Source organism: Malurus melanocephalus, unplaced genomic scaffold (genome assembly GCF_030028575.1).
Source record: "Malurus melanocephalus ecotype Western Australia unplaced genomic scaffold, MMel_1.1 scaffold_602, whole genome shotgun sequence".
Classification (NCBI taxonomy): domain Eukaryota; kingdom Metazoa; phylum Chordata; class Aves; order Passeriformes; family Maluridae; genus Malurus; species Malurus melanocephalus.
The window spans coordinates 359,160-385,602 of record NW_026623834.1 but is presented as its reverse complement, the minus strand read 5'-3'; the positions used below and the strand labels follow the sequence as shown (position 1 = coordinate 385,602).

Below are 26,443 nucleotides of genomic sequence, written 5' to 3'. Positions count from 1 at the left end.
AAAAAGAAAACTGCTCTTAGAGCCTGGAAACGAAGCCAGCGCCGAGGTGCGGTGGCAGCCGCGCCGCCCGTCCGACCCGCTCGTGCCTCCCGCGTGGGCTGTAGGGCTGAGCCTCTCAAGTGTCCTTCGTCTGAGCCTCCTCCCAGAGGGATGCTGAGCCTTAGGTGAGGTAGAGTGCCTTGTCCCTTGGCAGCATGCTGTAAGAGAAAGCACAGCAAAGGGGATGAGATGGGTGGGAAGGGGATGGTGAGGAGCTGGCAAGGTGGTTTGTGCTGTGTCGCGGCTCTCAGGGCACAAAACACGGAATGTCTGCACAGAGGGACCAGAGCAATCACTGAGGGTGGAAAAGAGGGACCAGACCAACTGCTGAGGTTGGAAAAGCCCTCTAAAATGGAGTCCAACTGATGCCTTAGGATTTTTTGTTTCTATATTTTCGTGCATCTGTATTCTTGTASTTCTCTAGTACAGCACTAGAACTCCTGTTCTCTCATCTTTAGACAAAACAATTCCTCTCTGAGCCTGAATCCAAGGACACCTCGCTGCCTCAGAGCTCCAAAATATGGAAACAACAGAGAATTGGGGGGAGCAAGCTTGGGGTGGGTGACATCATGACCCGAAGATCATTGCCTTAAGATCATTGTAGAATTAAGACCCAATATGTTAATAAGGCAGAACTTATAAAAGGTGAAGGTCTCGTGACTTGGGGTCCATTTTGGGTGSAGCCTCAGGAGGAGGCTTTGTCTGCCCTCATGTACCAGYAGGCCTGTTAGGCCTGGATTAAAGTTATCTATTCTYATTCTCTTAAGTTGGTCTGGCCTCTGTTTCAGGTGAGCYTGATTTTTAGGCAGCATAACCATCCTCCCAGCATTTGGCCTAACCACGTCCTCAAGTGTCACATCCACTCGGCTTTTAAATGCCCCCCTCCCAGAATGGTGGTGCCACCACCACCCTGGGCATCTCTTCCAATGTTTGACCACTCCTTCCATGATGACTTTTTTCCCAAATACCCAACCTAAACCTCCCCTGGTGCAACTTGGGGCTGTTCCGTCTTGCCCTGTCCCTCATTACCTGGGAGCAGAGGTACAGGGCTACATCCTCCTTCACCCTGACCTAACCCTAACCCTTGGAGTAACCCYATCCCTACCCTAACTTTCAGTCTGTACTTGTAGAGAGTGATAAAGTCTCCCTAAGAGTAAGAGATCAGCACAATTTTTATTTCTTCCTCAATTTCAACTCTAAGGGTGACAACACAAATCTCTTCCTGTGGCCCAATTGTTGYGTTTGCTGAGGTGACAGGGCAGGGCCAGCTCTGTCCCTGCAGATCCCACCTGGAGAATGCTGGAATGCTCTGCCCTGGGATCAGCCCTGGGACCAGCACCCACTGCTTCAGCACATGCTGTCCTGAGGCTGAGCTATGGAGGTTCAGAGCTGCTTTGGGATAAAATCTACTCATTCTGATACTGCATTAGGACAGTCTAAAGAGGGAATCTAAATGCTCTTTTTTCAGGATGTAGTAGGGAGAGAAGTGATTGAGGTCCCTCTCCCCTGGCTGGTGATCGATGGAGGTTTTGCTGTGCAATCCAGGACTTTTCATGGGGTTTATCACCTGCACAGACATCATAGGAATATCACCGGCTCCATAAAGACATCCTGGCCTTAAAATGTGGTGAAGAACATTACAGAGTCTTGGGAGGTTCTGCTGTGGGTGTGTTTGTGATGGAAGAACAGGGAAGGGGCAGACAGCAGGGCAGGGCTGTTGTTGACAGAGCTGTCTTCTGACAGAGTCGAGAGCCCACCCTTTGCTAATCTCCACATTTTATAATCTGCATTTAAAATGCACGGTCTTCCCTCCTGCACTCAGGAAAGATTTAATGCTACTGARCAGCAGTGAGGTATTCCACTCCTAAAACTCCATTAATTTTACACAACACGCTACAGAACATTTCCAGTTCATTATGAAGTATTACCATAAATAATTGAATCCAAACTAAGTGCAGTTGTGACGGGTTATCTTTGCCTTTTTATAGTGTTTGCTCATTTARCTCCTGATTTGGAGAATACCTCTCTTTTGAGAGGATAATTTCATCTCTGGAAGGAATTAAGGAGGTTATAAATGTCTAGATCTGGTGGCTGTACATGGTTTTTTGTGCCTGGACAGGGTGTAATGGACAGTGTCCCATCTTTTAGCTCAGAGGAGAGAGAAGAGGAGAGAAAAGTTGCTAAAAAGAACCAAATCCATGCCTTGCAAGTGAGAGGAAGGACATGGAAAGATGAACCCAGTTCAGTGTTACCCCAAAAATGCCTAAATGTGAGGGAACAAAGGTAAATCATAGAATGTCTTAGGATGGAAAGGACACRGGAGATGTAATCAGAACACAAGGCAGAAAAAGCCAGTGAGGTGCTTTGAAGAATTAAGATTTAATTAAGGAATTAAGACAGATGTGATTGTAAACCAAACTGCACCTCTGACAGAGGGGAGGCAGCTCCCTGGCAGAAAATCACCGTGGAACAGAGGAATTCAGAACCAGGCACTGAATCAGGGAGACAGGGGACTGGGAAAGGAGTTTGTGAGGTGGTGGCAAAAAARCACTGAAACGGTGTGCTGCAGCTGYTTRTGGGAAGTGAGAGCCAAACACTGAGCAGGAGATGAGAAATGCTCCCCAAGTCTTTGCTCACAAACTAGGACAGCTTGGGCTTCAGCCCAGAAAGAGCCAGGGAGACTGGATGGAAGTCAGTAAGCAAAAAGTCATTAAGAACARGGAGAGCAAGAGCTAAGAAACATTTAAAACTCTCTCTGCAGCATGGCTGAGWTATGAATTAAGGAGTGCCAGCTCACAGGATCCCAGAATTTGCAGGGCAGGAGGGAAGAATTTTCATTYGATGGCATTTTAACTAYCATGGATAAGCTGGGAAACAAAAATCCCTTAGAGCAGTTCCCTTATTAGATTGAGAAGGACAGAGAGAAAGTTGTCAGTTTTCCAGAAATTATCTGGATGACAAACATGAAGGAAAACAAGGCTTGGGAGRATTTACCCCAGCTCACCCAGTGCCAGTTTCTGTTGGAAGCTAAAGAAATATCGAGGTTAGACACAGAATAAAAATCATAACCCAACTGTGTGCTGGGGAGATTGGGACCATCCTCTCTTGCAGGAATCCCTGGCTCCACAGCTGAGTCACATCCCATCAAGGGATAATCCCTTTCCTTTCCAGCCAGGTTTGCTCCTCAGAGTGCTGCTTTAATTGCAACTAAGCTGAGGTTATGCACTTCTGAGGTTGAAATGGGCCRTGACATCATCCAGAGACTCAGCAAGTACACCCAGGACAGCACAGGTGAATCAAACCCTACAAGGAATCCCTTTATCACTGCTGTGCCCAATTCTGCTGATGGTTGGACTCACCCAGCTCAGGGTGCTGCTGAGGAGCCCAACAACAGCTTTGAATGTCACTTGGAAATGATACAGAGTGCACTGCAGAGAGCAGCACAGGGAGGAAGATCATGGAATCATGGAGGGGTGTGGGGGGAATGGGCCTGAAAGCTCATCTTGTTCCCTTGGGACACCTTCCACTGTCCCAGGCTGCTCCCAGCCCCGGCCTGGGGCACTTCCAGGGATCCAGGGGCAGCCACAGCTTCTCTGGGCACCCTGTGCCAGGGCCTCCCCACCCTCACAGGGAGCAATTCCCTCCCAAAATCCCATCTAACTCCACCCTCCCTCAGTGGGAAGCCATTCCCCTTATCCCATCATTCCCAGCTCTTGATGAGAAGATCCAGATCATCTCTTTTCCTGGCTTGTGAGCATCCTCGAGCCGCACGGGGCTGCAGCCCTACAGATGTGTGGGATGCTCCAGGTGATGCAGAGGGGAAACTGAGGCTGCAAATCCCAGGGCAGCAGAGGCAGGAGGTGCTGGCACACCAGTTTAAAACAAATGAGAACAATTCAGCTTTGGGCACTGCTGCCAGCACTCCTGTRTCTTCAGTCACAGGAGATGAGCTCCTTCCTCAGCAGACTCTGATATTTTTCAGTGCACCACTCTGTGCAGGACTGATCTCTATCCATCTGAGTTCCCTGCTATAATCTACTCTAATAATTATCTGCAAGTCTCTGCATAATCTGCCTGGTTTTCAATTGGCCTTTTTCTATTTTTCCAGGAAGCTGTGATAAACCCATGAAATYTGATATTTCTGCTGTGACAAAGGCATGAAATGCATGAGCTTTGATCATGAATTGCATGGACCCTCTGCTCGCAGTGTGGTACTCCAGCCAGATGTCCCAGAGCTTGTTTTAGCAACACARAGCTCGCTCCTCACTGCTATGGGAACATTTCACCTTTTTCTGGAGTTCCCTGGGCTTTTCATGGGGACAGAAAAGGCAGTGGGATTCCCAGGCAGTGGGATCTGCAAAGGGACTCAGGTGTTTTCCCTGCTGATCCCTTCAGAAGTGATGCTTGTTTCTATGATGTTCATTCCTGGGATCTGCCCAGCTTCTCTGGAAATTAGGATCCATGTGCCACAATCCTCCCTTTGCCCACAGCACATGAAGTGACTTTCATAATCATATCCCATCACGTTCCTTCTTTCAGGCTCTCTGCAGAGACCTCAGGAAGGAGCATGCAAAGGTCAGCCCTGTCCCTGTCCCTGAGCCCTGTTGGGATATTCTAATGGGATCAGACCAGCCCAGTATTTATTCCCTAAGCSCYGTCCAGCCTGGCCTTGGGCACTGCCAGGGATCCAGGGGCAGCCACAGCTTCTCTGGGCACCCTGTGCCRGGGSCTCCCCACCCTCACAGGACAGAATTTCTTCCTCACGTATAATCTAAATTTGTTTTAAATCTCTTCATGTCCACTGAAGATTTACCCATGATTTTTAAGCCACCTGCTTCCACAGCATCACCTCAGTGTGCCTGTGGAGATGARGAAGCCTTGAAGTTCCCTGACCATAACTGGCTGTACATTTTTAGGGCATTTTAGGGCTGTTATTCGGTTTCCCAGCCCAGATGTGCACTGGCAATGAGCTGTTTTGTTACTGGCCTGCAGTGGTTGACCCCACACTCCCTGCTGGGGTAGTCGCTGTCCCACTCAGTGCTTCCTGGAGGGTTTGATGCGCCAGGAGAACGGGGTCCAACACTGTTCTGAAACTCAGACGAAATATGGGAGAAGTCCTGCGGGGAGGAGAGGAAAAGGGGGGTTACAGGAGCATACAGAGCAGGAGAACACATTTAATAATAGTGCATAATCACATTCATATGGTTTGTCCCCAAAATCTGTGAGTGCAGAGCACAGGAGGAGCCCCGGGGACAGAGGGGGGTCCAAGCCCTGACCACGGTGTCAGTGCAGCAGCATTTCACATCCCTTTTCCCTGCTCCTTTTGTCAGGACCTTCCTCCTGGGGGGTGGGAATGGCTGTGGAGGGCACAGCCACAAAAGCCTTTGGGATTTTTGCAGCCTGGCCACCAAAGCCACTGTCTCACTTTTGGTGCAGCTCAGCTCCCTGTGCAGTGTTGGGTTACCCATCCCAGCATTCAGGAACAGGGGACATCCCCACAATCAACTGTCCCCATGAGCTGTCACCACTGGCAATTCAGCAAGGACACTCTGGGGCTGCTTCAGCTGAAGGCTGATCAATTTTTCTAATTTTTTAGTGTGGGTTTGAAGAAATTTATATACATTATGGAATGTATATAAACCAGAATCATGGTAGTTACCTGACCAAGAACACGATTTTTTTTTTCCGAAATGGCCAAATTAGGGCAATGTGGGGCGTATTTTTTATTTTTATATTTTATTCACAGGTTTATGTGGAATGAAGTTTCACAAAATGTTGCCTTCAGCAACAGCTCCTACCCCAATGACAGTGACTGTGAGGATGCCCTATAATGCTCTTTTCTGGACATAAGCCATCACCAAATTACTACTACTTTCTGTAGTGCACAGCTACAGCCTGGAGAAGTCATAGGATCACTGAGGTTGGAAAAGACTTCCAAGATCRAGTCCCACCATTCTCCCAGCCCTGCCAAGCCCACCACTGACCCATGTCCCCAAGTGCCACATCCACGTGTTTTTTGAACACTTCCAGGGATGGGGACTCCACCACTTCTCCAGGCARCTGTTCYAGTGCCTGATCACCCTTTCAATGAARWATTTTCCCAATATCCAATCTTAACAACTTCTGGGGCAACTTGAGGCCATTCCTTCTTGTGTTGTCCCTGTTCCCTGGGAGCAGAGCCYRACCTGTCAGGGAGTTGTGCAGAGCCACAAGGTCRCCCTGATYCYATTTTCTCCAGGCKGAGCCCTTTCCCAGCTCCCTCAGCCTCTCCTGGGGCTCCAGACCCTTCCCTGGGAAAACCCTCTAGGTGACACCCCCAACCCAAGAGACCCCAGAGCACTGACCTGCTGTCCGGGCGGCGAGGCGTTGATGGGGGGCTGTACCTGTAGTGCCATGGGGGGGGACAGGAGGGGCTGCTGGGGGACCTGCTGCATGCTGAGGGGCTGGCTGAGGAGCGAGCTCTGCGGGTGGTGCAAGGACAGCTGCTGGTGGAGCGGGGGGCTGATCTGGAAGGAGGGCGGGGGGGAGGCACTGATGCTGGGCAGCAGGGGCTTGGCGGGCAGGCTCCGCGACAGCCCGGCGTGCGGGTGCCCACGATAGCTCTGCAGCTCCGACGGCGACAGGAAGGAGCCCAGGCCGGGGTAGGGCGAGGAGGCCTGCGGGGGCATGGGGTACATGGGCTGCTTGGGGGGGATCATCTTGGAAGGGGCGCTGCTCGGGGCGYTTTTCGTCTCGCCCTGCTCGGCGGAGCTCTGCGAGGAAACAGAGGGGAAGGCGGTGAGGAGGGAGAAGAGGAAATGTCCATTTGTGTCTTGGGATGTCCAGCTGAGCTCCCCAGACCCCACGGATCCTGTTCCTCTCCCACCCCCCAGCACATGAACTCTCAGCTCCCCAGACCCCATGGTTCCTGCTCCTCTCCCATTTCCCAGCACATGAACTCCCACCTCCCCAAACCTCACTGATCCTGCTCCTCTCCCACCTCCCAGCACATGAACTCCCACCTCCCCAGACCCCACAGATTTTGCTCATCTCCTATTTCCCAGTACATGAACTCGCAGCTCCCCAGACCCCGTGGATCCTGCTCTTCTCCCATGTCCCAGCACATGAACTCCCACCTCCCCAGACCCCATGGTTCCTGCTCCTCTCCCACCTCCCAGCACATTAACTCCACAGGGTGCAGCACCCATGTGTGGAAAAGTGAATAATTCAAACCCAATAACTGAACTGTGCCTTTGGAGAGCCTGGAGCGCCAGAGGGAAGGGACCAGTGCAAACTGCCCACCAGCAGCTCTCTGCTTTGGGTGGGTGACAAATCCCTCCAGCTTCCAGCAGGGAACAAATGGATCCATGGACCCTCTGCTTTCCCCATCCTGTGCATTCCTGCAGCCTGATAATGCATGGGACAATGGTGGCATTGTTTTGGCCGGGAGAAGGCCAAGAGGAAGTTTTCTGGGTTGGACAGTGAGGGTTTTGTCCTGTGATGGGCTCTGTAATGATGCTCCTGATCGTTTCTCACCCAGCAGCCAGGACCACACTGTGCTGCTTTACTCAAAATGAAGTTTTGCAAAGAGCAGCTGGAGAAATTGGGAAAAAAAGCGAAGCCTCCACACCTTCCATGACTYCTGCCCCACAGTGCTGCAGGGCACGTTCAGGGCAAGACCCTCAGGGGTTTTCAGAGGAACCAACAAGAGTTTTAAATCCCCCAAAAAGGGTTTTTCCAACTCCCTTTTTCTGTCCTTGCTGGTGTTCTGTTGGCAGCTACCAATCTACACAGAGGCTTTGAGCCTTCCCAGCTCACCATCACCACACATATCCTGCAGATGATCAGGGATTTGAGATCACATTATTTCCCAAGGCAGCTGAATGTGATGATGAAGCACTGAGGATGTGGTGTAGTACCAAAGAGAAGCTTTGAAGGGAAACTTCTCACTATCCAAGGGCAGCATCAGCCCTGAGACAAGAAGGGCTCCACAGAAGTCACCCCAAATTCACAGGCAGCTGTGCCCACTCTCTGGAGGTGTGGAGAAAGGAAAGCTGAGAGGTCTCCATGGGGCATCCATCCTGGGATGGGCAGGCACTTGGCCCATCACTGCCCCCACTGTGGCCTGGCAGCACTGGGAGCTCCTGAATGAGCCTGAAATGCCCTGAAATGTCACTCTTAGGCACTGGAGGGGYTCTCTGGGTCTGGCCTGGCTGTGGTGTGTTAAGGACATACGTGGTCACATCTCATCAACACAGTTATGGGTCTTACTCCACAAAACTCCCTAAAAACTTAAAAAAAATCCMTAAAAATTTGCTCTAGGCTGAGCATGCACAGGAGAAGCAACACCCAGGGTCCTGAGCAGCTGGGACAGCCCAAGGGTGTGGAGCAGGGCACAGCAGGATGCTGGCACCAGTGAGCCCAGTACTGGTGTCACCTTCCCCTGRGCCTGTCCCTGAGGTCACCTTGTCCTCCTGCCCCTGCTTGCTGCACTCACAGCAGGTGAGGAACAGCCCCTGGCAGAGGGGACAGGCAGCAGGGACCCTTCACCCCACACAGGGACACTGACAGACCTGCCCTGCTGCTGACCCCATCCAGAGGGGGTTTCATTGCGGGTGCTGAAGGCAGACACAGCCCAGCTCTTACCCTAACCCGCTGCACAGCCCCTCTTCCAGCTCCTTGGGAAGCTTTTAATGCTGATATCAGTTCTGATATCACAATTACACAGCATTTCCTACAATCTTSCCCCTCTCTGGAGGCTCCTGTGAGYGTGGCCATACCTTGGAGACGAGGCTGGCCCGGTACGCAGCCAGGGCTTTCAGRTACTCCTTCTTGGCAGCTTCTGTTTTCCTCTTGTATGCCTGCAAGGACCAAGGAATGGATAATCATTAACAGACTGGGACAGGGGGCTTGGCTGCACCTCACCTGCTCAGTGGGACCCCCCTTCACTGGACCTGTGTGCAAGAAAAACTCATTTCTGCTGCAGAGGAATTTATCCCAAATCAAGGAAATAAACTCCTGGATTGGGGCACGCTGGGACTTTTGGAGGAATCTCTGGTCAGAGTGTCTGTGTGTTCAGACASGTATTTATAAGAGACACAGCTTGATTTTATAAGCTGAACTCAGTGAATCCCTTCCCAACAGAAAGCAGAGTAAAGAGAGATCCAGGACCTTGGAAGAACAAAACAAAAGCCAAAATCCTCAGATGACAGGACAGCCTTTAAAGTCCCTTCCCACTCAATCCATCCATGATTCTGTGATGATGATGACTAGCTCAGAAACAGGTGAAGCAGTCAGAATTCCTAAACCACTCATTTCTTTTCTTGTCTTTCCCATTATTAAACCTTCAGAGCTCAAAACTCCAGCTCCTCTCTGCAGTCTGGACAGCTGGGAACTGCTTTCTCATCTTATACAAGCTGAGATTTTTGCCTCMTCTCATGACTTGGAGAGCTCGAGCTTGCAGGGAAGCAGCAAGTGCCAGGAGAGTTCGCTTTGCTAAGAAAAGAAATAGTAAAACTTTTCAAGAGTGCACTATGGTTTATTCTTCCATATTTTCCCATARGGAGTGATGCCTCTTGATCCTGTCWGTGCTGTTCCTCTTCYTGCCCAAAGCCTGGTCCTCCMTATCAAGGTRAAGACCTCCAACAAAACAATGGTGTGACCCAGCCTTGTCCCAGCAGTGATTCCCCGTGGGGTCACACAGATCAAACTAAGTGAGAGGAGTATTTTAAAACAGAATAAAAAGAGGATAAAGGCAGAAACTCCCAGGAAAAATACCCACCAACCCTCTTCTCCACTGGAAACTCAAAGCCTTCCTCAAGCGATGCATTGAAAGTGGATTCCAATTAGAGAAGATTTGCATGTATTTAATTCAGCTTTAAAACTGACAACAGCTTCCAGCACTTGAATGCTGAAACCTTGTGGGCACATTCTCTGTCCAGGCTGATTKAGGTTGGGTATTAGGAAAAATTTCTTCATGGAAAGGGTTGTCCAGCTCTGRAACAGGTTGCCCAGGGAGGTGATGCAGTCACCATCCCTGGAGGTGTTTAAGGGACATGTGATGTGACACTTGGGGACACGGTGACCTTGGCAGTGCTGTGATGACAGCTGGACTGGATGATCCTAAAGGTATTTTCCAACCAAAACAATTCCACAATTCTATGGTTTAGCTCAATTCCCCTGCAAACTTCCATGGCCATGGCAGCACCCCAGACTCCCTCCCAACACTTGACCTCYGAAGGGAAAGTGACCTTGCAGCAGTTAAGCTGAATGTGAGTTTAGAATCAGCATGGATAAATTCCATTAAAAACGGATTGAAAGCCTTATTTTCATTGCTAAATCACAGTGAGCCCTGTAATGAAACGTTTTGACTTGACGCACTGGAGGTCTCAGACAGCAATTTTCTGAAATGGAGCATTTCCCTAAGTTTGTCTTTGGCTTTATGGTATTCAGGAAATATTACATGTGCTCCATTCAGAACAGAATTACTTTTCAAAATGTCAGCCTGAAGAAGAGTTTGCCTGTGAAAAGCAACTATTTCTTCAAACTGTATCAGCTCCCTTAATAAAAGCTATTACCTTTCTCTACAATCTCCACATCTTTTATTACAGAATCAAAGAACAGTTTGTGCTGGAAAGGACCTTAAAGCTCTTCCAGTTCCAGCTCCCTGCTGTGTTGGGAATACCTTCCACTGGGCCAGGTTTGTGACCATCACAGCACCAGAGAATTTGTTGTACACACCTGCTGGATGCTCCTTTTTGTTTTTTTTAAATCTGGCATGGTGGGAAATCAAAGTATTCAGAGCTATGCAGAGACAAATTCAATTATCAGCAAGAGTCGCCTGGAGAAAAATCTGCAATTTCTGAACAGTGAGAGGGCAGGTAAATGAGACTTCCTAAATCTAAATGCAAATAATCAATAACCAATAAAGTTTGTACCTATCTTCACCCCCATCACTTGCTTTTCCTGCTAAATCCCCTTTTTTATGCTGTCCTTCACCTGTCCTTGTGTTTTTTAGAGCATGTGGATCTCTGTCACATTGGGATGTGCTGCCAGGTGGGGTCTGGTCCAGCAGGACTAGGAAGGGGCAGCCAAGAGTCACATTCTGCTGAAGGCAGAGGGGAATTTCTCTGAGCAGGAGCCTCTGTGCTCCTTGRGCCAGCCCTGGCTCAAGCCTGGCCACAAGCAGGGCCACCAAGCAGGGTGATGGCATCAGCCCAGACGTTGCGCTCCCCGATGCTCCTCTGGTGAGCTGGAAGCTCTGGAAGATTCCTGGTGGCTTCTCTTAAAATCAGAGAATGATTTGGGTTGGAGGAACCTTAAAGCTCATCCCATCCCACTCCTGCCATGGCAGGGACACCTCCCACTGTCCCAGGCTGCTCCAAACTCTGATGTCCAGCCTGGCCTTGGGCACTGCCAGGGATCCAGGGGCAGCCACAGCTTCTCTGGGCACCCTGTGCCAGGGCCTCACCAATCTGATTGTATTGAACCATTCCCAAGKGTGTCCTGTTGGGAATTTTGCACTCCTGCCCTGTCCACAGCACCTTTCTGCACCCACACAGTGCTCCATGATGGACACCGAGCTGTCTGTCCCTGGGGAATCACCACGCTGACGTGGGATCCCAACAAAACTCCTCACAAATCCTCTGTGTAAAGGCAGCTCTAGTGCAGCATTTATAACCTTTAAAACTTTAATTTAAACATTGACAAAACCACATTACTTTCTAATTAAATCCCATTTTCTCCCAGGGATTTTAATTTTGAAGCAATTTATCAGATTTAAGGATCCTCAAAACATTTTGCATGTTTTTCTTCCTAACCTGCCGTGCCCACTGATTTATTTTCCCTTATTCATTAGCAGGAGGATTCATTAGTCATTAAGTGAGTGGGTGGGTCGGGGAGGGGAGGGGGAAGGGAGGAAGCCAAAACGGTTAGCGATTATGAAAACAAAAAATCCGAGCTGTAAGAAGCATATGTTGGGATCGTAATCCTGACACCTCTGTGTCTCAGCAAAGCAGCCGGTAATTGTRCCGTAATGAAATGTTCTTGTTTGATAACCAGTTAATTAGAGAAGACAATTATCGCCAACCCCGCTGACGCCCACGAGCGACTCCGCGTCGCGCAGCACTGAGTGACAGCCGGAGCTGTTACCGTAACCTCCGCGTCCCACCCCTCCTGGTCCTGCTTCCTGAGCCTGGGCAATGATGGGGACAACCCAAACTCTCCCCAAAATAATCGAGGGGTGCACTGATCCCGAGTGGGACGATCGCTGCTGCAATCCCAGGTGGAGTTTGGGTTGTTTTGTTTCAAAAAAGAAGTAGAGGAAAGATGCGAAGTGAAGGAAAGGTCTCCAGGAGGGAAGCTGGGAGGGAAGACCAAGAGGGACCACAGCGATGCAGGGAAGGAGGCACGGAGAGATCCTCTTCTTGTAGGAGAAGAGGCGAAATAGGCTTAAATTGTACCAAGGGAAATGTTGGGTAAGCACTGGGAGGCCTCGGGAACAGGAAGGATAATTAAGCACGGGAAGACATTGCCTGGAGAGATGTGTAATCTCCACCAGCGAGGGTTTAAGAACAGATTAGGAACACATCCATCAGCAATGGCTTAAGTGGAGATGATCCTGACTTCAGGCAGCAGTATGGTCTGGTTGACCTCTTAAGTCGCTCTTTGCCCTCCTTTCTATGATTCCATGACTGGGTTTTTTCCTCCTCCCAAATATGCAAATTTGGGTTTTATTCCRCTTGTAAATCTGCAGGGTTTTTCTTGTAACTATTATACACTTTCCTGCCAGATATGTCTTGAGATCACCATAGCTTACGGCTAATTCACAAGATGACTCAAAGCATGTCCTCCCTGCCACATTCACCCTTCTYTCCACACAGAGGAAAGGCAAATAGGGAACATGGACACATTATCCTTATTCCTTCCCAGCTCCTCCCCACCTCCTCAAGCCCCCCTCTGTATCCCTTTCTTGGGCAAGGCTTATTGTGCCCCTCCCACCATAAAAACCAACTAACTCAACCCACAGAATGAACCCTGTGGTCTGATTGTGAGCCTTGAGGTCAGCASCCCTGGGGATATCTGCCAGACAGACCCTGACTAGGAGAATGATTTCCTTCAGGAGAGTTCCTGCTTTATCCTGGTGGAGACACGGTGCTGTGAAGGAATTCCTCTGGAGAATGAATAGAACAGCCTGAAATGAAGCAGGAATGWCCACGGGTTAAAGCATCCTGGAAGGTTCCTGCTCTCCACTGCCTCGACTCCATGGGGTGTAAGTCATCCATGGCTCYGTGTGAGGGCACAGGCGTGTTCCCAGGACACACCACTGAAGATTCTGAAGGGAGCAGGAGGGTGGCAAATCCAAACCCTGACCTCCAATGAAAACCACACAACATTCACCTCCCAAACATCTGATCTTGTTCTCCAAGAAGAAAAATAACTCTTGTGGARTTATTATAACTCTTGGATCATGTCAAGAGCAGTTCTGACCCTTCACATCCTCCYCATCAATACCCTGCTCTCCTCCAGACCTCTCCTGAAACCATTTTTTTTGGGATCAGTGCTTTGATCCCTCTCTGGTGTGTGGCTTTCCTCGATGCCCAGAAGATGCTGAAACCTCTTTCCAGGCCAGGGCAACTGCTTGGAGCCTTCCAGCCCCTCGCTGCCAGGGCTTTGGGGCTGCAGGAGGAAACTTCATCCTGTGATAGCTCCAGKGCTGCCAGCTGGGTACAAAGCTGGGATTGGGCACTTTGTAGCATGGCTGATCCCATGGAATCCGTCCCCTGTGAAGTCTGTTCCATAAATCAACTTTACAGCAGGCCTGAGATGCCTCTGCTCACCCACAGATACTGCAGTGTCCTGTCACCAGCTGATGGATCAGGTTCAGGGAGCAGATGGATCTGATTAAATGGGTGATCTGGTACTTTCTGCTGACCAGGCAATTTTTCTGCTGGGTAATTTACCCCTGGAGTGTGGCTTTATCCCTGGAGCTGTGTTGTTCTCCAGGCTGTGAGTTTGTGTGGGAAAATCCCATTTGCATTTGGCCGTGGAATCAACTCAGCATAAGTGAACTGGTCCTGGTGAAGCATGAGTGAAAACTCATCTCTGGTACCTTTGTGTCCCCAGAYTCAAAATCTCAACTGCAAATGCTGGTTTTGCCCAATCTCTGCTCATTTGGGATGGGAAGCACTGGGTTAGCCTGGGGTTCACTCAGCAGAATTCTCAGGAGTTCCTTGATTCTGCTGCTCTTCCCAAGGTCTAGGGAAACACCAGCCCAGAGCTTTGGCTTTGTGGCTGTATCTGCTGTTGAAAAGAAGCTGGTTCCAGAGACTTCTGCAGCTGGCACCTTGGCACTGATCCCTGTGCTCTCCATCACTGCCTGGCTCCAATCCAGCCTCCTCTTCACCAAAWTACARCRGGGAGCAGGGAGGTGCTCAGAGAGRGAATAATTAAAAAAGGCAGAGGAGAGCAAATCCCCCCAGTGACTTCTGTGGAGAGTCTCCAGGGTTATCACCCCCAGGAAACCCTGCTGAGGGACGACAGCCACCAGGGCTGGTGTCACCTGCTCCTGAGCAGATCTGACCCATGGTGGCCYTGTGGAAGCAGAGGAGGGGGCTGTGGGTGGCACAGACCGGGACCAGGCTGCCGGGGAAAATCCTCCCAGGAAATTAGCAGAGTTTGCTCCAATCTCGTGCTGAAATTCTTCTAATTTCTGTCAAATCAGGCAGCCCTCTTCAACCTTGCTGGGGAACTCTGCTTGAGATCTGCTAATGGAAAAAACTCCCACCGAGGCACGGGATTGTGGAGCTGGGACCCGGAGCTGCAGGCGCATTGCTGTGACAGGTACCCCATCGGATGCTAATGGCTGAATTAGCATTTCACTCTGCAGCAAAGTGGAAGCTATCTCTACAGGAACAGCTGCTAAACTATTTGCAAAGTTCAAAGAGGATGTATTAATTTTTATTTTTTTTTTCCCCGAGTCACATTCTTCAGATTCCYGTGTAAGCTCCTTAGGAAGGGCCACGCCAGCTGTTGAAGAATGAAGATTACAACGTCCTGCCAACGCAGAGCTGCGGATATTTAAAGTATTGTTGTTTACTGCTGTTCTACAGCCACACTGGAAGGGGTTAAAATGGGGAAGAAAACGGTGCTTTGCCGAACAGGTGTCCTTGAGCGGTACCCAAGGACACGGAGATTGCTAATCCTGTATTCCACAGCATGATCAAATCACCAGGCAACAGATATAAATAAAAAAAGGCAGGAAATAAGGAAATTTAGATACAAGTGTGTCAGAGGGAAAATGAAGATTCATTGTGAAGAGGCTCAGAAGAGAAGAAGAAGAAGGAACAAAATGACAAAGCCACAAATGATAAACCAGTAAGAACAAAAGAAAAGGGGGAGAAAAAAAAAGCCTCTCTGTGAAATGCATGTCTGTGACAGCAGCAGCCAAATCAAAGATGCTCCTAGATTATATGGTTTCTTGCATAATATGCATTCTGGTTCCCTCTCTGTGTTTGTCTTTCAGCTGGTGCACAGGGAAAAAAAAAMCATATCTGAAATGGGACGTGAGCAACCTTTATTTTCCTTGTTTCATCAGGAGGAGAAAGCAAATTTGCTTTGTGGGAGCAGCAGCACCTGCTCAATGGCAAATAAATAGCTGCAGCTTTGATATTACAGTGCATATAATCATTAGCAGCACAAATGGCAGAGGATTAACCCTCTGTGTGCTGGCCAGGGATACCTGGCAAAGGGGTGGCATCTCACTGCTGCTGGCARGAATGCTCCAGGAGGTGTCTGGAGAGGGGCTGGGGCTCTGGAGAAGGGCACAGGACCACCCTTCCCAGCCCTTTGGCACAGGGGCCACCCCACCTCTGTGCACCCCCTGTGTGCGGGAGGGATGRATGGACAYGGGGCAGGCACAGCAGGAACGTGTCAGGGCTGTGGTGGAGAATCACAAAATGCCCTGGGTTTATGGACCAGCTGCCCTTAAACTCCACAGCCAGGACTGGGGACACCCTGGGCCCACTGGAAGGTACTTAATAAGGTTTGCAAACCTCATCTGAAGCAGAAACTCCAGCGATGTAAAACAACTGCTCAGTAATTGTGTGGGCTGGGGTCTGCACCTCTGGAGTTCCCAGTGTGGGACCGGCCCCAGAGCAGACCCTACAGCCTCAAACCCACCCTTTCTCACACCAGGAAGAGGGGAAGCGCTCTTTAACTAAAACTTTGGTCATAACTGAGCCAAAACACCCAGATTTGGCTTTTGATTGCCTGCTGTGCCATCTCTGTGCTGGCTTTCCCMCAGGCTGTGCTCTGCACTGCTTTCTGCCACGAGGACATGAAGCCACTGGTGTCAACAATGCTAAGATCCGTGTCCCTGATGAAACACTGCCCTTTCCCAGCTTTCCTGCCCTTCCCAGAGCACTGCCTGCTGATGGGCTGACCCACAGTCTGGACTCCCAGGTCACAGCAGGATTTTGCCACTGATGCCTGGCTGTGCTGCTCAATCCCCATCCCCTCTCCAGATGTGCAAGGAGAGCACTTGGAATCCCTGTTTTCCTTCACTGGGAATGTGTGCACCACATCCTGCAGCCCTGGGCAGGAAACATCTACAGGACAGCCCAGGCACTTGTTTTCACATATTAAATGTGTTTTGTTAACGCTTTTTATAATTTTCTCTTCCTTTTTCCCTTTCCATTGCATCGCCTCACGAATCTAAAAAAAAACCCTTTCACCAGGGATGCTGGCAGAGGAAAGCAAACAGGGGCTAAATAAACCTTCCTYCAGCCAGACGCTTCCAGAGTGAACGTGCCACATCACACAAACCAGGCACAGCCTCCCAGAGCCAAAGAGAAATCGTGTCCCTCCAGCCAGAGTCCCGGGCAGCRAGGTAACTGTTGTGGGAGAGAAGTATCCAGCCGCAGACAAAGCCAGGAAGTTAATATTTAAGCATTCAGACAAGGAACAAATGACTTAATTAAATCAATTTCAGAGGGAGAAATGGAGCCACTTAGAGAGCGTGTGTAAAGAGACGGCGAGGCTGCTGCGAGCTCATAAAGGAGAAGGAGGAGGGAGAGTTAGCAGGGAAGATAAACGGGGCTGGTTTAATCCCCGCTCTTAATTAAGAGCTGAGCGCTCGCACCGCGCCGAGCCAGCGCTGCCGCTCTCCCGGCCCGAAATGTGCCGGTGTTTGGAAGCAGGGGGAGGAAAGGAGGGCCAGCCTGGGGTGCTGGGAGGGATGAAAGCAGCCGAGAGAAGCGACACAAGGCTTTTCCAAGCTCCTGAACCTCCCACACCCTGCACCGACAGCACAAACGCAGCTCCCGTCCCGCACCYTCCCAGCGCTGGGATCRCCCTCCCGACCTTCCTCCTCTCTTCTGCCGGCACGATCCTCCACCCAAAGAGGAGGAAAGGGAGCAGCAGAAGGGCTTTCATCCTTGAAGGGGCCCTGCTCCTGACCCAGCGTGGGTTGAAATCAAGGCTATTTCCTAGCACAGCTTCCAATTCAATGACTTTTCCCCCTCTCCAGGTGAAGCTGCTCCSAGTGCTGGCCATGGACACCCAAGTGGAGCCTGTTTGGGTCCAGGACACATCACACACGGTGTCAGAGCTCACTCTGCCTGATGAGAAGCCATCCTTGCTCCGGGGAGTGATCCCTGGGGTTCTCTCAGCAGGACACGAGCAATTACAGGCTTTGCTAACTGAGTCAGCAGCAGCCCAACAGGGGAAGCAGAGCCTGGAATTCTCCTGTGAAGCAGGAGGAAAGTGGCTGACAGCTTTGGGGCAGGAGGGTTTCCTCTGTGAGGCCACTTCAGACATCTTGTGAAGCTTTTAAAGCCTGAATGTTGTGTTGGAAGGCGGCAGAGCAGGGAGTTAATAGCGTTTAGCCCGTTGGCTGTCACTCCTTGTAAGTAAATAAGCAAATACSAACCCATCTCCCATGTCAGGCTGTAAAACCCCACGTCAGGGAAAGGCCACTGATGGCTTTGTGGGCTCTGAGCTTATCAAGAATAATTAGTTGTCATAAAAATTTGCTCTTCCCCACGCCATCAACAGCAATTTTGCACAGTGGGCTCTTCAGCTCCTGAAATCAGCCTCTGCTGCTGCATTTCAGCCCCTGGCCATGGCCTGAACATGCCTGGGGAGACGCTCTGCACCATGGAAATGCACATTTCTGAGGAATGAAAAGCTGAAAAAAAAAATAAAACCAAAACATCAGTAACTCACTTGCTTCTGTTCTTCGCCCAAGCTGTCCCACATTGACGCCACGATTTTGGACACGTCCCCGAAGGTGGCGTTGGGGTTTTGCCCTTTGATGGCWGCTTGTGTGTCCCTGAAAAACAGGGCATAGGCTGACACGGGCTTCTGYGGCTCGTTGGGGTCCTTCTTTTTCTTCTTCTTTTGGCTTTTGGGCTTTTTGCCCAGGTCTGTTGAGGGTCTTTTCTCTCCRGTGGCCTGTAAAACCAAGAGAGGAGCCTTAGCAGTCAGCTTGGAATGGTCTGATAAAAATCCCTGCTGCAGCCCCCGAGCCAAGGAGATGAGAGAGGAAATGGGAATTGGAGGGGTCCCAGYGTGGAAAGGGGGGCAGCAGCTCTGGGGGTCTCTGTCCCCCTGRAGCCTCTTGGATCACAAACTGCTGGTGCAGCCTGAGCCTTGGGGCCTCCTCACAGAGCAGCTTGAGTCTGCTGTGTCCCTTTGTCCCTGCTCTGAATCTGGGGCTTTCCAGCCACTCATCCTCCATCACTCTCCCTCCCATCCTCCCCCTGTGCACCACAACTTCACTCACTCCTTGATCTTCTTCTGGGACATCTCCAAATACCTTTCTTCCCAGCTAGATTGCTTTAGCACTCTATGAATTTTCCAAACTTGGCTTTCATACAGTTTTCAATTTCCATCCCAGTAAGGCCCCTTTGCCAGCTGCTCCTGACTTCCCTCACCTCCCCATTCCCAGGGTTGTGAGCACTGACCCAGCAACACCAACATCACTTTAACCATTCCACCAAGGCCATCCAAAATTTGTTTCACACGCCTAACACCTATGTATCCCTACCCAGGAAAAACATCCAGGAACTGAACAATTTTAATTGTACTCATTAAATGCTTTGCATGTGCTGCTCACTCTTTAGAACTGATCCGGGTGCAGCTGGGTGACCAGGAATGGCTGTGTCCMCACTCAGTGTCCAGTGGGTGTTGGAACTGAGGGGAGCAGGACACAGGGAACAGGAGCAGGACTTTGTGGCTGCTCAGAATAAGACACTGCCACTGGGCTGGGAAGTCAAACAGCAAGGCTGAAAACAGGGATGCTTCCAGGGAAGGCAGCATGAAAAGAAGATCCTGTATCAACCTCCCTTGGGATGCCCTGTGCAGTGTGTTAGGAMAGGTTCTTGTGTCCCCAGAGGGTGCTGGCACTGCCCAGGCTCCCCAGGGAATGGTCCCGGCCCCGAGGCTGCCAGAGCTCCAGGAGCGTTTGGACAGCRCTGCCAGGGATGCTCAGGGTGGGGCTGTTGGGGGGTCTGGGCAGGGCTGGGGTTGGGCTGGGTGATCCTGGGGGTCCAACTCATGATATTCGATGCTTTTCTGAATACAGGGGCTGCAGAAGCCTCCATGGGAGGATGTGCAAAGGAAAAGACCCCTGAAAAACACCTGGATACTCATCAAAGCTCTCAGCTGTGGTTAGCGAAAGCTGGCACTGCAGGGATGCACCATCATCCTTATTTTACAGTGAAGGAAAAGCTAAATACAGCAGATGGCAGAGAATAAAAGCAYTGGCTGGATCTCTGCATCCTGGAGGGCAAACAGGGCACCAGCCCCTCCACCTGCAGACCCCGAGCTCAAGGCTCTACCATCAGCTGTGCAGGTTGTTGGATTACTCAGAAAGACACAGCTCTAAACACCAAACTGTGCAAACTGTGCCTCCAGCCATGAKAGATGGATTTGTCAATTTGAGCACGTGCTTGGCAGTGCCAGGATTGAAGATTCCCTTCAGCTGGCACAGGCTGGGCACGGGGAGGAAAGGGCAGCAGTTCCTGCTCTCCGTTCTGCAGCTCTTGACTGGTCATTAATTCCAGCATCAGCGCAGTGACATTTGTCAAACAGACAGTGACCATTAGCGAACGAGCAGAGAGACCAAAAAAATTRCATTTAATTTAAAATTGCCCAATTGGGCTTGAATGGGAGGCCTGGAGGTGAAAGGCCAGCTTATTAGGAGGAAAAAAAGATGCATGCCAGGGCTCTGGCCCATTAAGAAGTGAGATGGTATTTTAACTAACTGTGATCCCATTTGATTCACTGGAGTGCCGTGGGGGACCTGCTCCCACACAGCCACCGACCAAGCCAMGGAGCTGAACAGCAGCAGCACAGCCCCAGCTGGATTTACAGCTCAGGCAGCACCACAGAGCACGTGGGATTTATGGAAAACAGATGCYGCAAGGAGCTGTCCACCCCCAGGAGGGAGCAGAGCACATCAGGATATGGTATTCACGGGGTGTTCCAGGTGGGACACAGCTGGGATGAGACAGCGGCCTGGACCTGGACCTCAGAACAACCTGAGTTCATGGCTAAAGCCAGCCCCAGAGAGCCAGTGCCTCACTGCCCCAGAGCATCTGCASCCCGAGGGTCATCCCCACGGCCACAGGGAGCAGGGAGGCTCTGGCAGGGGGTGAAGAGTATGGCCAACTGTCCATAGTGGTCACTGGGGTGGACCTGCCCTGGACAGGAGCAGAAGGTCCATTGACACCAGATGTGCACTGGGGCAATGATGTGACCCCACAAWCTTGGTGTCTTCTTGTTGAACCCATGAAGAGCTGAGACCTCATGGACACAGTGATTTTAATAACTATGGAGAGTGGCCACTAATCCAGCTGGAATTTGRGCTGTCCCTAGCTCTCCCCACACTATACAGCAGGGAATGCACTGGTGAGGCCCAGAGRTTTCTRAAATTCATAACCKGCCTGGCTCAGAGGACCAGCTGGGMYTGAGAGACCTGCTGGCARCAGACCCATTTCTTTAACGTGTGACCTTCTTGTTCACAAGATTAATTTCTGCTTGTTAGATGTTGCTTTGATGACTTGTTGCAGGAAAGCCCTTAATGGCCACGTGGAAAATGACTGATGGGTGAAGGCAGCAGCTGTGCAGACAGAGAGAGCAAACAGAAACCTGCAGGCCACAACGTGGGTCTGCTGCCTTCCTTGCACTCAGGGTGTCCTCCTACAGCAAACACATCACTGCCACATGTCTGGGGGGCTTACAGGGCAGAAAAATGGGGGGGATTGCCCTAAGGTTTAGGAAAAATTCTATTTTCTGCAAGTTGTCCTCACTTGGACATCTCCAAACTCTTCCTACCCCCATGGGRCATCTCTGGCTCAAGAGAACAGAAGATCCAACCCCAAATCTGTGTGCTCCTCAGGGACCCCTGGATGGCTGAGAGGAAAGGTGGGTGATGCTGGTGGGGGCAGAGAGAGGGAACCTGGTGTGTCACTAAACCAAAACTCATTTTCCCCTGACGTGAAGGATTTCAGCTCCCAGATCATTGCCTGGAGCTTTGTGACTCGGGCATTGGGAGATGGCAAACCATGGGATCCAGCAGCACAACCCATGCCAGTGTCCCTAAGCATGGAATGGCAGGGTTTGAAAAATCCCATCTCTTTTTAACCTTGTGCATCCCTTCTTYTTACAGTTTCACTGCACTGAAGCTKTTTTTGCACCCAYATGTGCACTCTACCCTGAAATCTAAAGTGAAATCTGCCAATGAATGAAAAGCTACAGGATTGATGGGAGTCTGTTTTCTTTGATTTCCATGAAGAGGGAAAGGTTTTGCTCCAGCCCTAACATTTTCCTGGTTTTCCAGCCCCTGCACTGTTTGCTTCTCTGGTAACACATCCAAATCCTGTCACAACAGTCKGTTTTGGTGGGACAAAGTTACAATACCATTGCCTTGGGTCAGCACCTTCCAGGAGAAGGTTTTCCATGAAAGGTTTTAATCAAAGTCCCCAGGGAGACCAGCAATTCACCTGCAGGCATAGAAACACTGCAATTGCTGCTGTTTGCCCTCAGTAAACAACAGCCACAGACTCCTGGAACACAGCACGCTGTGTTTGGCTTGGCTGGTGCATTTGGAAAGAGATGGACAGCAGCCAAGATGTGCCCAGACCCCTAGGAATTCCTTGGATTTGTTGATGCCACGCTCAGGAGCAGTTGTACTGGCTGTAGAGACCTTTTGGGACATTTCTGGCTACTTAAAACAYCTCCTGGGTGAACTAAAATGCAGAAGATTCTTCGTCTTTTAATTCCTGTTTATTTTCCTTAGCAAGCCATGGTCCGCTGAGCTCAGTCAAATCCCACATGATATTTCATTTCCCTGTTTCAGTCTCCTCTACCCACCACCAGAAATCTCATTCTGCTTCAAGCATTTGCAGATCCTTAGCCCTGAACCTTCTTTGCCCATCACGATCACCRTCCCAGGGAATCCTGGAGCCTGATGGACCCGGGAAAACACGGAGAAGAGAAGCAGAGAAGGACAGCTCTGCTCTCCAAACCTGCTGGGTGAGCACCAGCCTGCCCTGACCCTCCTCATCCTAGGGAAAATCTCCCACTAGAAATATAAAAACAAGACCAGAAGTCTGTGGTTTTATTTAGTTTATGAGAAGCACCATCCCGTCTTTCCCCTGTTGAAGCCGGCGCGGCCGCACGTACCTTGTAATGCGACTCGGTCTCCTCTTCCTGAGTGGAGCTGGAGGGAGATGGGGTGGCAGATTTGCTTCCCGGGGGCGAGGGGGAGCCGTGGGTGACCCCGCTGCGGATTCCCATCTGGGAGATGAGCTGGGACTGGCTGAGGGCACCCATGGGGCCGCCCAGCATGCCGGGCCGGTTGAGCAGCGGCACTTGGCGGTTGGACTCGTAGGACGCGGCGTCCGAGTGCACCATCTCCTGGATCTGAGTGAGGGGAGATCACCTTGTCACTAATGAACATGTCACTAATAAAATGTATTTATTTGTTTGTTTAGTAATTTGTTTGTCAAATTGTCCAAGTCCTGTAAGATTGATTTGTTGTTTTAATTGTTTTACACGGCTGGGAAAGTGTTCATGATGCTTCCCCCCCCAAACAAGAGCAGGGCTGAGCACTAKGCACCCATTGCTGTGCCCATGAGCCCCACAGAGAAGTGTTAAATCAGCTTTTTACACAGCTCTCTGTGCCCAGGATGTGCCCCTGCCTGGCTCAGGCACCACCAGTGGCTGGCATCTACCAGGGGGGCTGAAAATAAGTTCATAAATGAGCAATTTTTGGCAAGGACTCCAGGAATGGGAAGGTCCTCCTCGTCCAACCTGGTCTTGGACACTGCCAGGGATCCAGGGGCAGCCACAGCTTCTCTGGGCACCCTGTGCCAGGGCCTCTCCACCCTCATAGGGAAGAAATTCTTCTCAATATCCAACCTAAACCTACCGTTCTATAACTTAAAACCATTCCATGCTTCTTTGGGCATCCTCCACCCTCACAGGGAACAATTCCTTCCCAATATCTCATCCATCCCTGCCCTCTGGCAGTGGGAAGCCATTCCTGGTGTCCTGTCCCTCCATCCCTTGTCCCCAGTCCCTCTCCAGCTCTCCTGGAGCCCCTTTAGACTCTGGAAGGGGCTTTGAGGTCCCTCTGGATCCTTCTCCAGGTGAGCACCCCCAACACCCCCAGCCTGTCCCAGACCAGAGGGGCTCCAGCCCTTGGAGCATCCCCATGGCCTCCTCTGGGCTCATTCCAGCAGGTCCAGCCCCTGTCCACAAAGAAGCAAAAATGAAATGAGACGGGGACAAACCTTGCTGGTTTCTGCACCAAGACCCCATTCCCAGTTTGTACCATTTCCCGTGAAAACCCCATTTTCCCTCAGGATCCATCCTTGCTGATCTGGTAGAGCCTGGCTCCTGCACAGCCTCATCCAGAGGTGGAGTGTGAGGGAGACAAACTCTGCCTGAAACATCTCCCAGACATTTTTCCATTTTGTATTAATCTGAATAATGCAAATGTGAGTTTAAAGACCCGATCCTTATTTATGAACAATCTTCACTCCCAATCAGCCCATTGAGGTGCAATCTCTCGTTACCAGGGGAGCTTTGCCAATCCATCAGCAGCACACACACAGAAGGAAACCCTGGAAAGAACTGGGAGGTCTCCACAGGCTTCAGAGGAAATAAATCCAAATGCAACCACAGATTTGCTGCTGCAGGTCAGGAATCAAGAGCTTTACACCACATCCAATGGAATTTTCTGCTTTCCTTTGGACTTTCCATCAGCAGGGGAGCGGTATCAAGGGAGCAGGTTTTCCTGGATTTGCCCTTTTTCTGTATTAATTGTGAAGAGATTTAACTCACAGGAATTAAATATATTTTTGCATTTCAACAACCTGAGTATGACTGAGGCTGACTTAGGGGCCACAATGAATTGCTACCCTTGGCTTTGGTGGTGTCAAGGAGGCAGCAGGGCTGGCTTTGCTGGGGGAAGTTTTGTGTGCCCTTAAAACCTAATGATGCACCCTTGAAACCTTATTATGCACMCTTGAAACCTTAWTATGTGCCCTTWAAACCTTATTATGTGCCCWTAAAACATTTTTATTGCCTTCCTGCAGAGCTCTGGCCTCTCCTGACCATGGCAGGAGAAACCCTGGTGGTAAAAACATCGAGGATGATGCAGTCATCATGTCCATGGACATCAGGCTTGGGCAGCACAGGAGGCATCAGAGAGGCAATTTTTACATTTAAAACTGAATTTGTGGAAGTCACAGGGATGGCCAGGGTGAAATGGGAAGTGACAGGGATTGTGCAAGGAGGGGACACAGCACCCATCTGCTGAGCAGACAGCCCCTTCCCGAATTTCAGCAAAAACCCATACATTTGTCTTGGGTTTTGTCAGTTTTAATCCAGATCTTTCATGTTCGAGAAGATCTGCCAGCTGCTAAGGAGAAGAATAATTTATTGTCCTTATTTTAAATTTAAATGAAGGGAAAGTTTAGAAGACGGGTGTTGGAGAAATGGGGAAGGCTATGAGATGTGGCTTGGAAAAAATTCTAAAATTTAAAATAGCTTGCTCACGTTTCAGCCACGGCAGCCTCCTGAGGAAACACTGTATTAAGACAATTTTCTTTTGAAACTTTTATTATGWGGCCAATAGACCACAACGGCTCCGTTTATCCATTAAATATGTAATCACACACTTTTTCTTTACAGTGCATGTTATTTATGCATCGGAGCAGAACACGTCCAGGAGTGCAATTATGGATATGGGCCACGTGCTGCAAATGCTACTGAAAATTCACAGAAAAAAAAACAAGAACCTGAGCTTGGCTCAGAGAACCCCATCCAGAATCCTCCTGCTCACATGAACCCTATCAGAGAGCCCTCTCAAATAACAAAAACCCTGCRTTTTTCCTGGAACATCCCTCTCCAAGGATATCCTACCCCAGATGTCTCCTCCCTGAAAGGGACCCCATGAGAAAGATGGGGACAGACTTCTAATCAGGGCCTGTGGTGACAGGACAAGGGAGAAGGGGTTTCAACTAAGAGGGTTGATTTAGGTTAGATTTAAGGTAGAAGATTTTTGCCATGAAGGTGGTAAAACCATGGCACACATTTCCAGAGAAGCTGTGGCTGCCCCTGGATCCCTGGCAGTGCCCAAGGCCAGGCTGGACGGGGCTGGGAGCAGCCTGGGACAGTGGAAGGTGTCCCTGCCATGGCAGGGGTGGGATGGGATGGGCTTTAAAGGTCCCTCTCAACCCAAAGCATTCCACAATTCTGTGAAAAAAAATTGGTTTTAGTTGAATATTGTTGGTTCTTCTCTCCCTCTCCCACATCTCCATCTCTCCTCCCCGCCTGCAGGATGTTCTGCAGAAGGACATGTGCAGCTCCTCACATGCACCCTGTTCCCTAGTGCCTGGACAGGCAGGAACTGCCCCACCATCTGCCACTCACTGCATTTCTCTCCACTTCCCTTTTTAAAATTTTTCAAACGCAATTTTGGAAGCAACATGCCAGGCTGCCACCTCCCTATCGCTCCTGGTGATGGCTCATGGTGTCCCCAGGAGCGCTGGAAAAGCCACTGGTGTTTTGCAGATGTAAAATTTTGGGGTGAAGATRAAGGTGAGTGGTTTGTGTGCAGCACTGGAGCTCCTTAAATAGGATTAAGGGTGAGGGTTGCCCTCATTAAAACAGGGAAAGGGTTATTCTGCTTCCCACCCTGGGATCCTGCAGACACTGAGCTGCTTCAGGGGGCACCCAGAGCAGGTGATACCCCCCAAGAAAGATCCAAGGAAAGAGAGACCCAGGAGCAGGATTTGGAGACACTTCCCTGCAGCAAATGGGTTAATTAGGTGAGTAAATGATGAAGGAATTGTGATCATGGCAAACCAAAGTGAAAGGAGATTGTTGCCTAAAACAAGGCTCACCTGAA

The 26,443-nt window shown here is 50.2% G+C and overlaps 1 protein-coding gene across 1 annotated transcript in view; it reads right to left on the bottom strand.

Moving 5' to 3' along the window:
- Positions 1-6: 6 nt before the first annotated feature.
- Positions 7-26,443, bottom strand: part of TOX2 (TOX high mobility group box family member 2) — a 147,119-nt gene continuing 120,682 nt past the window's right edge. Inside the window, exons 4-9 of the mRNA XM_057383019.1 lie at positions 22,708-22,947; positions 18,244-18,471; positions 8,799-8,879; positions 6,384-6,791; positions 5,026-5,156; positions 7-197 (exon numbers count right to left, since the gene is read on the bottom strand). Of these exons, the coding sequence (XP_057239002.1) occupies positions 161-197; positions 5,026-5,156; positions 6,384-6,791; positions 8,799-8,879; positions 18,244-18,471; positions 22,708-22,947 (1,125 nt within the window). The 3' untranslated portion in view covers positions 7-160. The remainder of the gene's footprint in view (positions 198-5,025; positions 5,157-6,383; positions 6,792-8,798; positions 8,880-18,243; positions 18,472-22,707; positions 22,948-26,443) is intronic.